Below are 11381 nucleotides of genomic sequence, written 5' to 3'. Positions count from 1 at the left end.
TCGCCAAAAGGTGAGTGTTGAAAGATGTCCGCGGCAGCGAACTCCATGATCGGCGCCCAACCGGATTCGGTTGGTGGGGGCGCGGGAGGTTCGGAGTCCGGCAAGGAGTCCGGCACCTTGGAGTCACGAGCTTCAGAAGGGACAAAGTCAGTACTCGGCTCTATAGTCGTAGAGGTTGCAGCCCCCGAGGTGGTGTCTAACCATCCGTCCTCGATCTGCACAGCCGGCTCCGAATCGAGGGTCGGAGCGGTTTCGTGTGCGGCCTCCAGGGTACTGTCCGGCAGCAGAGCTAAATCATGTCCATCGTGACAGTGCGGCGCGATCGGCTGTGGCTCGAATCCGTTGAATATCAAGTCTCCGCGGATGTCAGCCATGAAGTTAAGACTTCCAAATCTGACCTGGCGGACAGGGGCGTAGCTTTCGATCTGCTCCAGATGGCCAACCGAATTGGCCCGCAGTGTAAAGCAGCCGAATACGAAGATCTGTCCGGGGAGAAAAGTCTCACCCTGGACCGTGTCGTTGTTGATGATCGAAGGAGCCATCGAGCCTATTGGTGACGACACATAGGAACTCTCAATGAAAGCACCAATGTCGGTGCCAAAACCGGCGGATCTCGGGTAGGGTGTCCCGAACTGTGCGTCTAGGCGGATGGTAACAGGAGACAAGGGACACGATGTTTTACCCAGGTTCGGGCCCTCTTGATGGAGGTAAAACCCTACATCCTGCTTGATTGATATTGATGATGTGGGTATTACAAGAGTAGATCTACCACGAGATCAAGGAGGCTAAACCCTAAAAGCTAGCCTATGGTATGATTGTTGTTTCTCTACGGACTAAAACCATCCGGTTTATATAGACACCGGAGAGGGCTAGGGTTACATAGAGTCAGTTACAATGGTAGGATATCTACATATCCGTATCGCCAAGCTTTCCTTCTACGCCCAGGAAAGTCCCATCCGGACACGGGACGAAGTCTTCAATCTTGTATCTTCATAGTCTTGGAGTCCGACCGATGATGATAGTTTGGCTATCCGGACACCCCCTAGTCCAGAACTCCCTCACATGGCATTGAACATATAAACCCAGAAGAAGGTCGCCTTTAATTTGCCATGAACAGTACTCATGCCACTGCCTGTTATTTTCGTGCCCCGCCAGGGGCATTTTCATCATTTCGCATCCAGGCGTATAAAAGGCAGCCTCCCCCATGGAGAAGACCTAGCCGCCGCCTCCCGTCCCTTGCCTCCCCCTCCTCATCACCCTCCTCTCTCTCTCTCTCTCTAACCCCTCTCTCTCCCCATCGCGCTGGCCGGTTCCACCGCGACCCCCGCCTCCTCTCCTGCCGCTGCCGCCGTCGGAGAAGCTCGCCTCCGCGCCCACAAGCCTCAGCTTCGGCGGGATCCGGGACGAGGAGGGGTGGATGAGACGAGGAAGGAGGAGGAGGAGAGAGTGGGGGCGTATGGGGAGGAATATCCCTGCCGCCTCCTCCCTGCCTCCACAAGTCGAGGGGGATGAGGCTGCTCGGGCTCAGCCTGTGGGATGTCGACTGGACCGGCAGCGATGGAGAAGAAGGGCCGGGCAGGTGCGTACAGGCGGGAGAAGCTGGGGGCGCTCGTCGGTTGGGGAGATGGCGACCACCTGAGCTTCTCAGATTGATCTAGACAGGGCCACGACAGCATAATCAAGGGGTGGGGGCGGGCAACCCTCTGAAGCCACGCATGTCTACAGGTAGCAGCCGTGCCCCTCCTCCTCACCTTCGCTTCTTCCCTCCTCCTCTCCAATCTGCGTCCTTGATTTTCCAGTTTTCTGATAATCTAATTTTGACTCTCATATTCTGGTTACTTGTGGAGAGTAGAAGAGGAATTTTGAGAATGAGATTGATAAAGATGAACAAGGTGAACTCTCTCTCTCTCTTAAATACAGTCACACTTGATGTTTGATTTTTCTGTGTAAGAGAGCACGTGACATGATTTTGTATTTCTACTACCCACTAACAAAAGCTAAATTTGTAAACGAAGGTTTCAAAAGTGTTTGTTTTAATCTTGTGGTCTGACAGAGCAGTACATGATGTTGGTCATGCAAACAGAGGATGTTCTTCATGCCTCTGTATGAGCTAGCTGTCATAATTGTACATCCACCCTCCATTTTCCCATTTAGGCCTGTTTATCCGAGAATTAGGTTTCGAAGAAAAAAAACAGATTTAGGAAATTAGTAATCAGCCATTACCATTCATTTGTCAGAAAACATAGGTGTTTTAAATGTCTGCACGCCGCATACAATAGAATTTATAATAGATAGTGTTTTTTAACTTCTCATTATAGCCTCAAGTCGGCTAAGAAAAGTGATTATGCATGTCTTACAAACAAATTGACATTAGTCTTGTGGGTACAAGATACGCCCTACCATAGATATTACCTGCTATCATATGCAGTAGAGTTACTAAACTCTGAGCTCCTGGATAGTATAAACGGATGCTTGATTGGTACATCTGCACATTGTCCTGTGTACTCATTCTAAACAGATCAAATTCAGGAATCTAACGATGCTTTACAGTTAATCCTCTCAAATCAAATACAGTGAAATCAAACGATTTAATAGCTTGGCTGTTTGTTTCCAGGAAGTAACGGTCAAGGAAGAAGAGTTAGATGCTGCCGAAGATGTCGATGGTAAACATATGTCTCGGTTTTGATATTATACACGTTGTCACGCTAACTTTTGAACCCTTCTTAATTGTCACATATGCACAGAGCAGCCGCTTTGTCACAAGCATGGCAGCCTGCTCAACTATCTCCACTGCCTGCATACAGCTGTTTCAGAACAGCGCCGATCAACCCAGGTTTATGTTTCCTTTCCAAGGGTGTTCGAATATAATTACCATCCATCGATTACAGATGTTACCAGTACTGAGTGTGTGCCTTATTAGTTTGTTCTTTATTACAGAGTTCGGTTGTAGAAGAACGAAATGAAGCACACATCAGGAAGTCATGCTCTTTCCAACAACAACAACAAAAGTAAGTGATGATCCATGTTTATCTCTGATATGGTTGTTTTCCCCCATAATAAAGTATATGGGAATCTGGGCTTGCATATTAATATAGCTTCAGATGCTTTGTTTTGGGAAGTTGATAGAAATCAGTGGTTGTGCTTAAGCTTCCGTTCTTTATTTACCTTCTAGGAATAAATTCAAATGATTAGTATATGCATAGCAGTGTAATGCAAGTGATAGCCGTGGTAAGGCCCAAGTGAGTAGCACTTCTCCGACCGATTTGGTTACCAATTTAGTTGTTGAGGCTTTCCTTCATGTGAGGTGATTTGTGGCTTTTGTTTCTACGATTAGGCGCATATAAGAGAACTTGAGGAAGAAGTGAAACTCCTCAAGAACCTTTCACACCCCAATATTGTGGTTAGTAGGTGAAAGATCGATTACATTTTAGATACTCTATACTTGACTGCTAGACTGCAGTTGTTTGATCTACTTCCTGTGATTTGAGAAGAGGTACCTCGGGACTGTCCGTGAGGAAGACACACTGAATATCCTGCTGGAGTTTGTTCCTGGAGGGTCTATCCAGTCGCTTCTTGAAAAACTCGGTTCATTCCCGGAGGCAGTAAGTAACCATCAATCATGCGGTTTTCTGTGATTTGACTCGCAGAAGAGAAACTAATTCGTGGCGTATTTTGATCAGGTCATTAGGAAGTATACTAAGCAGATTTTGCAAGGGTTGGAATATCTCCATAGCAATGCAATAATACGTAGAGACATTAAGGTAAAAACTCTGAAGCCTGAATATACTAGAATCTTTGTGTCATTGATTGTTTGGTTGTGCTAATTATCTTGGTGATCATGTGATTGTTTTACAGGGTGCAAACATTCTTGTTGATAACAAAGGCTGCATTAAGCTTGCCGATTTTGGGGCATCTAAGTAAGTTGCCAAGTTGGTAAGATTGATGTTCAATATGCTGTTAAGATCGAGTATAATAGCTTGGAAGAAATAAAACCTTCATGTGCTTGTCAAGTGATCAAAACAATAATTTACAACAGAATAGCAAATGCTAAACCTTTCCTGTCTAATTATGCCATCAGATTATGGATTCTTATTTATTGCTCTTGACTACCTGTGTGCATGAAACATGAAAGTGTGAGTTTGGTTCCAAGCAGGCTTATGGTAATGTTCTCTTCAGGTATTTGCATTATAGTTCCTGCATAATCTCTTGGTAATGAAGCGTTGTCCGGGGCGCTATCTGGAATACCATCTCTTTCTAATGAATTTATGTGTTAGTTGCTGCCTTCTATCATTAGATAGTTCGAATAATAATACAAACATATGGATTTTTGTAAACTGGTATATGATTCAATGTTATATATTTTGTAAACTGGTATATGGTTACCAGAGTCACCTTACATAATTTTTTAAGGAAGAGTGAACGCAGTCCTGAACTTGCACTAATATATTGTGATGCTCCTACTTTTTGCAGAACAATGCAGTAAAGAACTAGAATTAGACTGCATTGCATATATGTATAGGTTACCACTTCTTCGCTGTAATTATTTGCCATGTACTCCCTCCGTTCCCAAATACTTGTCCTTCTAGGCATTTCAAATGGACTCAACATACGGATGTATGTAGACATATTTTAAAGTGTAGATTCATTCATTTTGTGCCGTATGTAGTCACTTGTTGAAATCTCTAAAAAGACAAGTATTTAGGAACAGAGGGAGTAAAAGCCAATTCACATGTCAAAATATGCTTTGAAGATCCGTTTCTTACAACTTGTAATAGTGAAACTCTTGCTTCTTTGCCCATAATAGAAAATACGCCAATTTTTTTATCACCTTAACTTGTCGATGGCATACCATCCTATCACAAACCCTCAATAATGTCTGTGTCTTTTTTTACCAGCTCTGAGATATTACATGTGGAACTGTTTGTGGAAGTAGTTGTATGAACATGTTGTGTGCAACTGAACTGATCTGATTGCTTATCTTTGGAAATCTTCACCCGATGTGTTGTGCATTGGTCTACATTATATTACTCTTGTATTTTTATTTCTCTTTTATGATAGTTTAAGGTGAAAACAGAGTATTTATAATTGTGACATGGACTACAGACTTTTCCTAAGTTTTTAGGTGTGATGGTGGTGGTCTGACCACAGATTTATATGTCTGGATTAAGTTGATAGGCATGTTGTGTTTCAGGTGTGGTGTTCTTCCTTCAATAAATTGGCAGATGCTTGCTTCTGTTAATTAAAGCTTCAGTCTTAGGAGGTACTGCCCTGTGCTTGAATGCAGTTGTCTTTGTTTAGACAGCAGCCGAGCCCAGTCAACAATTATTAGTAGTAGTTACGAGATAAGGCAGAGGAGGCATATAGGGCCAGCCGTCGTATATGCAATGCATGAAAGTCACTGTTGATTCCATTCAAGTAACGAATAAATAGTAGTTGCTAATTCTATTCATAGTGATTACAACCATAGGTAAACGTATGCTTCTAACTTTCATATGCATGCTTCCCAGTGTACATACGTGCGAGTTCATCTTCGCCCTAGATGCCTGTGGCTTCTCTCTTTTGGTGCAGTTTACAAATAGAATGCTAAGGCAAGTTTAATTTCTAATGTGCATGTAAATCCTTGAGATTTTTGGTGTTTATGAAGATCCAATAAACAAAGAGTTGAATGATATGAAAGGGGAAATAGACAGAATAGTGAAAATTATGTGGCTGTAGTGCTGATGAATTTTAGGATCTGAAGGTACTGCTTATGGATACCAATATTACATTAGCATTTGGTATTTAGATCTGCTTGCCTATAAGCTCTATAGGGAAACATTTATTCTCTGTTTGGACTTTGATTTCTGAATTTGGTTCCTTGCTGAAGGAATAGCTGAAGCTTTGCTTTCTTAAAAAAAGTAAAGCTTTGCTGCTGCACACTATTTTCTTGCCTTTCCTTGAAGATGATTATACAGATTAGTTGCCAGCTTTATCTCTCTACGATTTGTGCCTCGGTTGCCAGGTTATCTCATATGAAGCCATGAACTGAACCTAGCATTAACTAGAAATATAAACCATTGTATGAAGATACTATCTGAGTACGTACTTGCATGTTCTTTAGATCTACTACATATGATTTATTACGTATAAATATGCCATGTAAGTATCTACTTTTAGATCATTATTGCTCGCACATAAAATGGTTCCAGTATCTAGTTTGATTTTGTTTTTATGTGTGCACAGATCCTGTCATGGAGATGGTTGACATTACGGACAAGTTCATACTCATGTTCATTAAGCTGTAGCTCCCACAACCAGTTTTTCTGCTGCAAAGTTGGACAGAGGTTTGCAGTTACAATCAAGTTCCGTACCAGCATGCGGCATCGGTGACATGATGCCGGAGCAATGGCACTATCGCGGATTTTTGGTATATATCTATTTCCATAGAAGATGCATGTATGTTGCAGCGGCTCGAGTTGTTTAACGTTGTACCAGCATGCGGCATCGGTGACATGATGCTTGAGAACCTTGTTGTCTAACGCAAATATTTTCTTATGTTCGGGTGACAAGCTTTATGCTTTTGTGGCCAATATAGATAAGAAATTCCCATTTATATTGCTCTGTATATGATCGCTAATTAATATACACTATTTGTAATACAATCCACATTCCATTAACTTCCATCTACATCTCCTACTTACTCACTACTATACTTGGCCATCCCTTGGGCCGGGCCAGGCTTCGGACCGGGCCAACCAAAGCCTAACGCAAAAAACCCAGGCTCGGTTGTCGGGCCGGGCCAACCAAAGCCCGACGCAAAAAACCCAAGCCCGAGCTCGGCCTGGCCCGGCTATTGGGCCCGAGCCTGGCCCATCACGCTAAAAGCCCATCGGCCACAGGCCGGGCCTCTTCCTTAAACGGCGAAAACAACGGGCCCGGGCCAGCCCTTGCCAATGCTTCGGGCTCAAAACCTAGGCCCAAGCCCAACCCGTTTACAAGGTCAGCCTGGGCTGGGTCGGGCTTTTTCAGCCCGAGTCTGGTCAGGCCGACCGGGCCGGGCTGCCCATGGCCAGGACTACTCACTACCATCATCGCTTCTAATTCGCTTATTGCGCCATTGGCGCAACCAGGTCATCTAGTACTTCAAAACACATGTAGGGCTCAAGCTCATAGGATGCACACACAAAAGGCAACGAAAAAAACAAAACAACAAGTTATAACAGTTTCAGCAGATTAACATCATATAGCACTCTTACAACGATGATAAGGGCATCAAGATGGATCCAAACAAGCATGGCATAATGGAACCAAATTAAGAGCATCTCACAACAAACATTTTGATATATCATGCACGCAAAACGGAGCTACATACACGGAGATATGGCATGACAAAGAGGTGCACAAAATGTCATAAAACAGGGACTTAGCAGTTTTCTGGAAAAAAACGGACGCGCGAGAGAATACTAAAATGCGACCGGGGCGGGATCTAGGCGGGGCTCACCATGGGCTCAGCCCAGGAAGGAGGAGGAGGCAGGCCGGCTTGGGCTGGTGGAGAGGCGACGCGGGCCGGGGCTGGAGCGGCTTGCGGGGCCCACGTGGCCCACGCGGTCAACGCGCTCGGGCGCACGGTCCTGAGCAGGACGCCGGCGAGGAGGCCATGGTCGGCGACAGCAAGGAAGATCGCTGGATCCGGGGGAGACTGACGGGAATGGATGGGTTTGGGCGCGGGGGCGCCAGATCTGGCCTCAGGCGAGGTTGCCGCGCTCCGGCGACGAGATCCGAGGCGGGCGCCGGCGAGCTCCTGCGAAGGAAGAGGCCGACAGGGCGGTTAGCGAGGGGAGAGAGAGAGAGAGGAAGAGAGAGGAAGGCGAGGGCGGCACTGGCCTGCGGGGGTGGACCGGGCGGCGTCGGCGAGGCGGCGGGGAGGCGCGCTGGCGGGCGAGGGCGGCGGGCGGCGCGGAGGCGCCGACGGGGTCCGGTGGCCGGAGACGGCGGCGCGGGCGGCGGAGGACGCGCGGGCGGCGCGGGGCGGCAGAGTCTAGCTCGCGGGCCCGCCGTGGGCTCGCGGGCTGGCGGTGGCTGGCGGCGAGGATCACCACGTGGCACGCTGGGATTCGCTGCGGCAGGCGGCGCGGTGGAGCGGACATGTCCGGTCTGATCCGGACGTGTCCAGCGGCGGAGAGGGAGCGGGCCTAGGGTTTCGGGACCCGGGATTTTTGGGGGAGGCACATATTTATAGGTAGAGGGAGCTAGGAGACTCCAAATGGGGTGCGCTTTTCGGCCACGCGATCGTGATCGAACGACCGAGAGCATGGAGGGGGTTTGGATGGGCTCAAGGGCTGTTTGGGAGGGGTGTTGGGCTGCACACAAAAGAGGCTTTACGGTTCCCCAGTTAACCGTTGGAGTATCAAACGAACTCCAAATGGCACGAAACTTGACAGGCGGTCTACCGGTGGTGTACCAAGGCCGCTTGACAAACCTCGGTCCATTCCGAGAAGGTTTAACACCCGCACACGAAAAGAGGCAAAAGGGGGCGCCGGAGGACATAGGAGTGTCGGATTGCAAAACGGACAACAAAAAAAATGCTCGGATGCATGAGACGAACACGTATGCAAAATGAGACGCACATGATGACATGATATGAAATGTAGATGATGACATGGCAAAATGCAACACGCAAGCATATGACGTGGCAACAACGGCGAATAACTGGAAGACACCTGGCGCATCGAATCCGGGGCGTTACACTTTCAAGGAAGCTTCCCAGCATGACCTTTCCCTGAATTGGCGTATGGTGAGGTGAGTATCCGGGTATCATGACAACTCCAGTCAAGCACTGGGCAATACCGGCACTTAGATGGATTAGATGACTTTTGATGACCAGGCTTTACCCGCGGGCACTGGCCACTTACATACAGAACCTATACATTTCCAAATAGGAGATGAGGGAGCCCTTGATCCGGCGCATGACTCTCATGAATGAGAAGCTCAATAGCCATCTATCTAGAGAAGGAACTAATGCCACTGATAAGAAATCCATAGACCGTACGCCCACTTACCACTCTACCACTTCAATTCAATGACGGACTTCACCGATACCTAGCTTGAGAGAGATCGATCACTGGCATGTGGCGTATATTTCCGAGAGAAAGAGGACTTAAATTCACCTTTACCCCTTCTATCACATGTCTCACTAGAGATTCCCACAAACAAAAGAGAGATTAGGAAGACCACTCCTTTGCGAACTTGGATGGCATTTTCCGCAATCTGTTTTGTGGATGATATCCTTCCATACCAGGAGGATCTACTGGAGAATCAAGGGTCCATTCCAATAGACATAGTGCAAGAGAAGAGAATTGGGTGACTTGAATATGCAGCAATTTGCCCGGCTATGGATAGGCAGGCATTCCTTTCTATGGGCCACCCACTGCTCCTAATCAAGAAATTGCTTTAGGGCAAGAGTCATATGTGACCAGATTGGAAACCGAATTCCATTCCTGATGAGAAACTATCTGATACTCCTCCTATTCCGAAAGGTTTTCTAGCCACCTGCTTAGAGATTTGACAGACTACCAATCCAAATAGCAGTCAAGAAAGAATCCAAGTTGCAGTCAAGATAGATGGAATGGACTAGGGCGCAAGGAAAGAGATCCAGAACGAGACCGATCATTCATTCCCTCTTTCTCTGGCTATAGAATTGACATAGAACTAGTTTTTCTTCCCAAGGCCCAATTCTTAATGATTGAGGAAATGCACGCTCACATAATGGGAAAATCACGTATAATCCTTACGAGAAATCTCCTACTTTCCTCTCTACAGGGAAGTGCGCCAGTTCGAGAAATATCGTTGATAGAATGAATGCTCTTACGCGCTAATGAATGATGACTTACTTAAAGAATTTCTTGATATCTTGCAGAATGGTTTTCATGCTAATCAGAATGAATTTCTACTTATGCGCTAAGAGAGACTCTGGTGGAATCAAACCAGTCTCTTGGGAAAATCAAATGGATGGATCTCTTTGTCAGCTTCTTGTTTGAGAAAAAGAGTAGTGACTCGCTGGATTGAGATTTCTAGGAAAAAGAGTTGCGAACGAAATCCTACACTCCCTGTAGGTAGGGCTGGGCGAGAAAGGGTCCCCTCTGAGGCCTATAAGTTAGTAAGCAGGCCAAATATTCCACCGGGGTCTTTCTTAGCAAACTCATTGATGGCAGTACCTAACTAAAGAAGAATAGCGCTCTTTCTTTCTTTCAATTACGTTTCTTGAATGGTTCTGCACTTAGATCAGTCAGTACACACGAAACCCTTTAATCAAGTGAGTGCCACTTTAACTCAGCTCTTTCCTAGTGATCTTTATTGTCCCTAGAAGCATCTCTTCTTTTCATATAGAAATGAAATGCTTTACTGGAAAAGAGGGAGATCCGGACTCACTTCTACCAATCGAAGATTATCATATTTTAATTAAAGGCAAATGATAGTCAGAAAATCGTATAAAAATGCTGAAGTTAGGCTTCTTCAGGAAAATGAGTTGTGGCTTCAAGCTCCAGTCTTAGTTTTACTAGAGATCAAATCGAAAAAGGCTCCCCGTGGACTCTACGCATGACTTTTTTCAAAACCTTACATAATTTGAATTTCTCTTTCATTCCATGTTGCGGATAATGTGCCGTTTGGAAGTGTTTTGCTCTAAAGTGTTTGGTAAGTTTGTGCTTGGCTTGAATGCGTATCCCGATATCTTTTTCTTCCTCATTCTTATTTTGGTTTTCGTATCACGGATGTTGGTTCGCGCTTTATGGCCACGTTACCCAGTCTGGGCTGGGCACATTTTGACTGGCTTTATTTTGATCGCTGTGCCGCAGTCTAGCATTACCACTGCGGAATGCTCGCCCAATAATGACCCTGCACAAAATGCAGATGCCTCGACTTCTGGGACGGAAACTATAACCCCTGATATACTCGAGAAGAGATTTGTCGCCTTTATATCCCAATTTGGGGGAAAGGCACCCCAGCAACGGATTTTCGATAGTTTTGTCGAAAACGTGAAGTTACACTCAGTGCCACAGGTTGATTTAGTGGAGCTAAACCGCATAATTCAAGTCATAACCAACGCGAAGCACCCATTCCAAACTCTTGGTGAGGCAGCCAATAGTGTTGTGAATCTTTATGATGAATATTATTTCAAGAAATATGGTAGGCACTTGTAGCATTAACCGGTATGACTTCCTCTTTCATTACTTCATCATTTCCATATCCCTCTCCCTTGTTCGATCTTACTCATCAAATGGCACTCAGTTCATATCTGTAAGTTTGTTCGATCATTGACAAGGTTCAAAGAAAGGGTGGGCCATTCACCATGAAGGCTAAAAGTGAAATAGGCTTTACTGGAATTCGGCAGATCGTTTTTTCTG

The 11381-nt window shown here is 45.8% G+C and overlaps 1 protein-coding gene across 3 annotated transcripts; it reads left to right on the top strand.

Annotated features, from left to right (window-relative positions):
- The first annotated feature begins 1231 nt into the window (after positions 1–1231).
- On the top strand, positions 1232–6594 carry LOC119326559 (mitogen-activated protein kinase kinase kinase ANP1-like). 3 transcript variants are annotated; one of them, XM_037600193.1, is made up of 11 exons: positions 1232–1725; positions 1853–1892; positions 2615–2663; positions 2750–2833; positions 2938–3008; positions 3335–3400; positions 3492–3602; positions 3681–3761; positions 3856–3917; positions 5192–5260; positions 6223–6594. In XM_037600193.1, exons 5-10 carry the CDS (start codon positions 2982–2984, stop codon positions 5241–5243), a joined length of 399 nt encoding a protein of 132 aa, XP_037456090.1. In that variant the 5' UTR covers positions 1232–1725; positions 1853–1892; positions 2615–2663; positions 2750–2833; positions 2938–2981; the 3' UTR covers positions 5244–5260; positions 6223–6594. The 3 variants fall into 3 exon arrangements, with proteins under 3 accessions (XP_037456090.1, XP_037456089.1, XP_037456091.1); XM_037600192.1 differs by having other exon boundaries at positions 2745–2833; XM_037600194.1 differs by having other exon boundaries at positions 1848–1892; positions 2745–2833.
- Positions 6595–11381: the final 4787 nt, after the last annotated feature.

The sequence above is a fragment of the Triticum dicoccoides genome, chromosome 6B (genome assembly GCF_002162155.2).
Source record: "Triticum dicoccoides isolate Atlit2015 ecotype Zavitan chromosome 6B, WEW_v2.0, whole genome shotgun sequence".
NCBI classification, from domain to species: domain Eukaryota; kingdom Viridiplantae; phylum Streptophyta; class Magnoliopsida; order Poales; family Poaceae; genus Triticum; species Triticum dicoccoides.
The sequence above is the reverse complement of the archived record's forward strand: the minus strand, read 5'-3'. Positions and strand labels throughout refer to the sequence as shown.

What these genes read in the sequence shown, in the direction of transcription:
- LOC119326559 (XM_037600193.1), top strand. Translation starts at nt 2,982, where the DNA reads ATGCTCTTTCCAACAACAACAACAAAA. An exon ending in TTTCACACCCCAATATTGTG is followed by an intron (nt 3,401 to 3,491) that starts GTTAGTAGGTGA and finishes TGATTTGAGAAG; the next exon opens with AGGTACCTCGGGACTGTCCG. An exon ending in GCCGATTTTGGGGCATCTAA is followed by an intron (nt 3,918 to 5,191) that starts GTAAGTTGCCAA and finishes GTTGTGTTTCAG; the next exon opens with GTGTGGTGTTCTTCCTTCAA.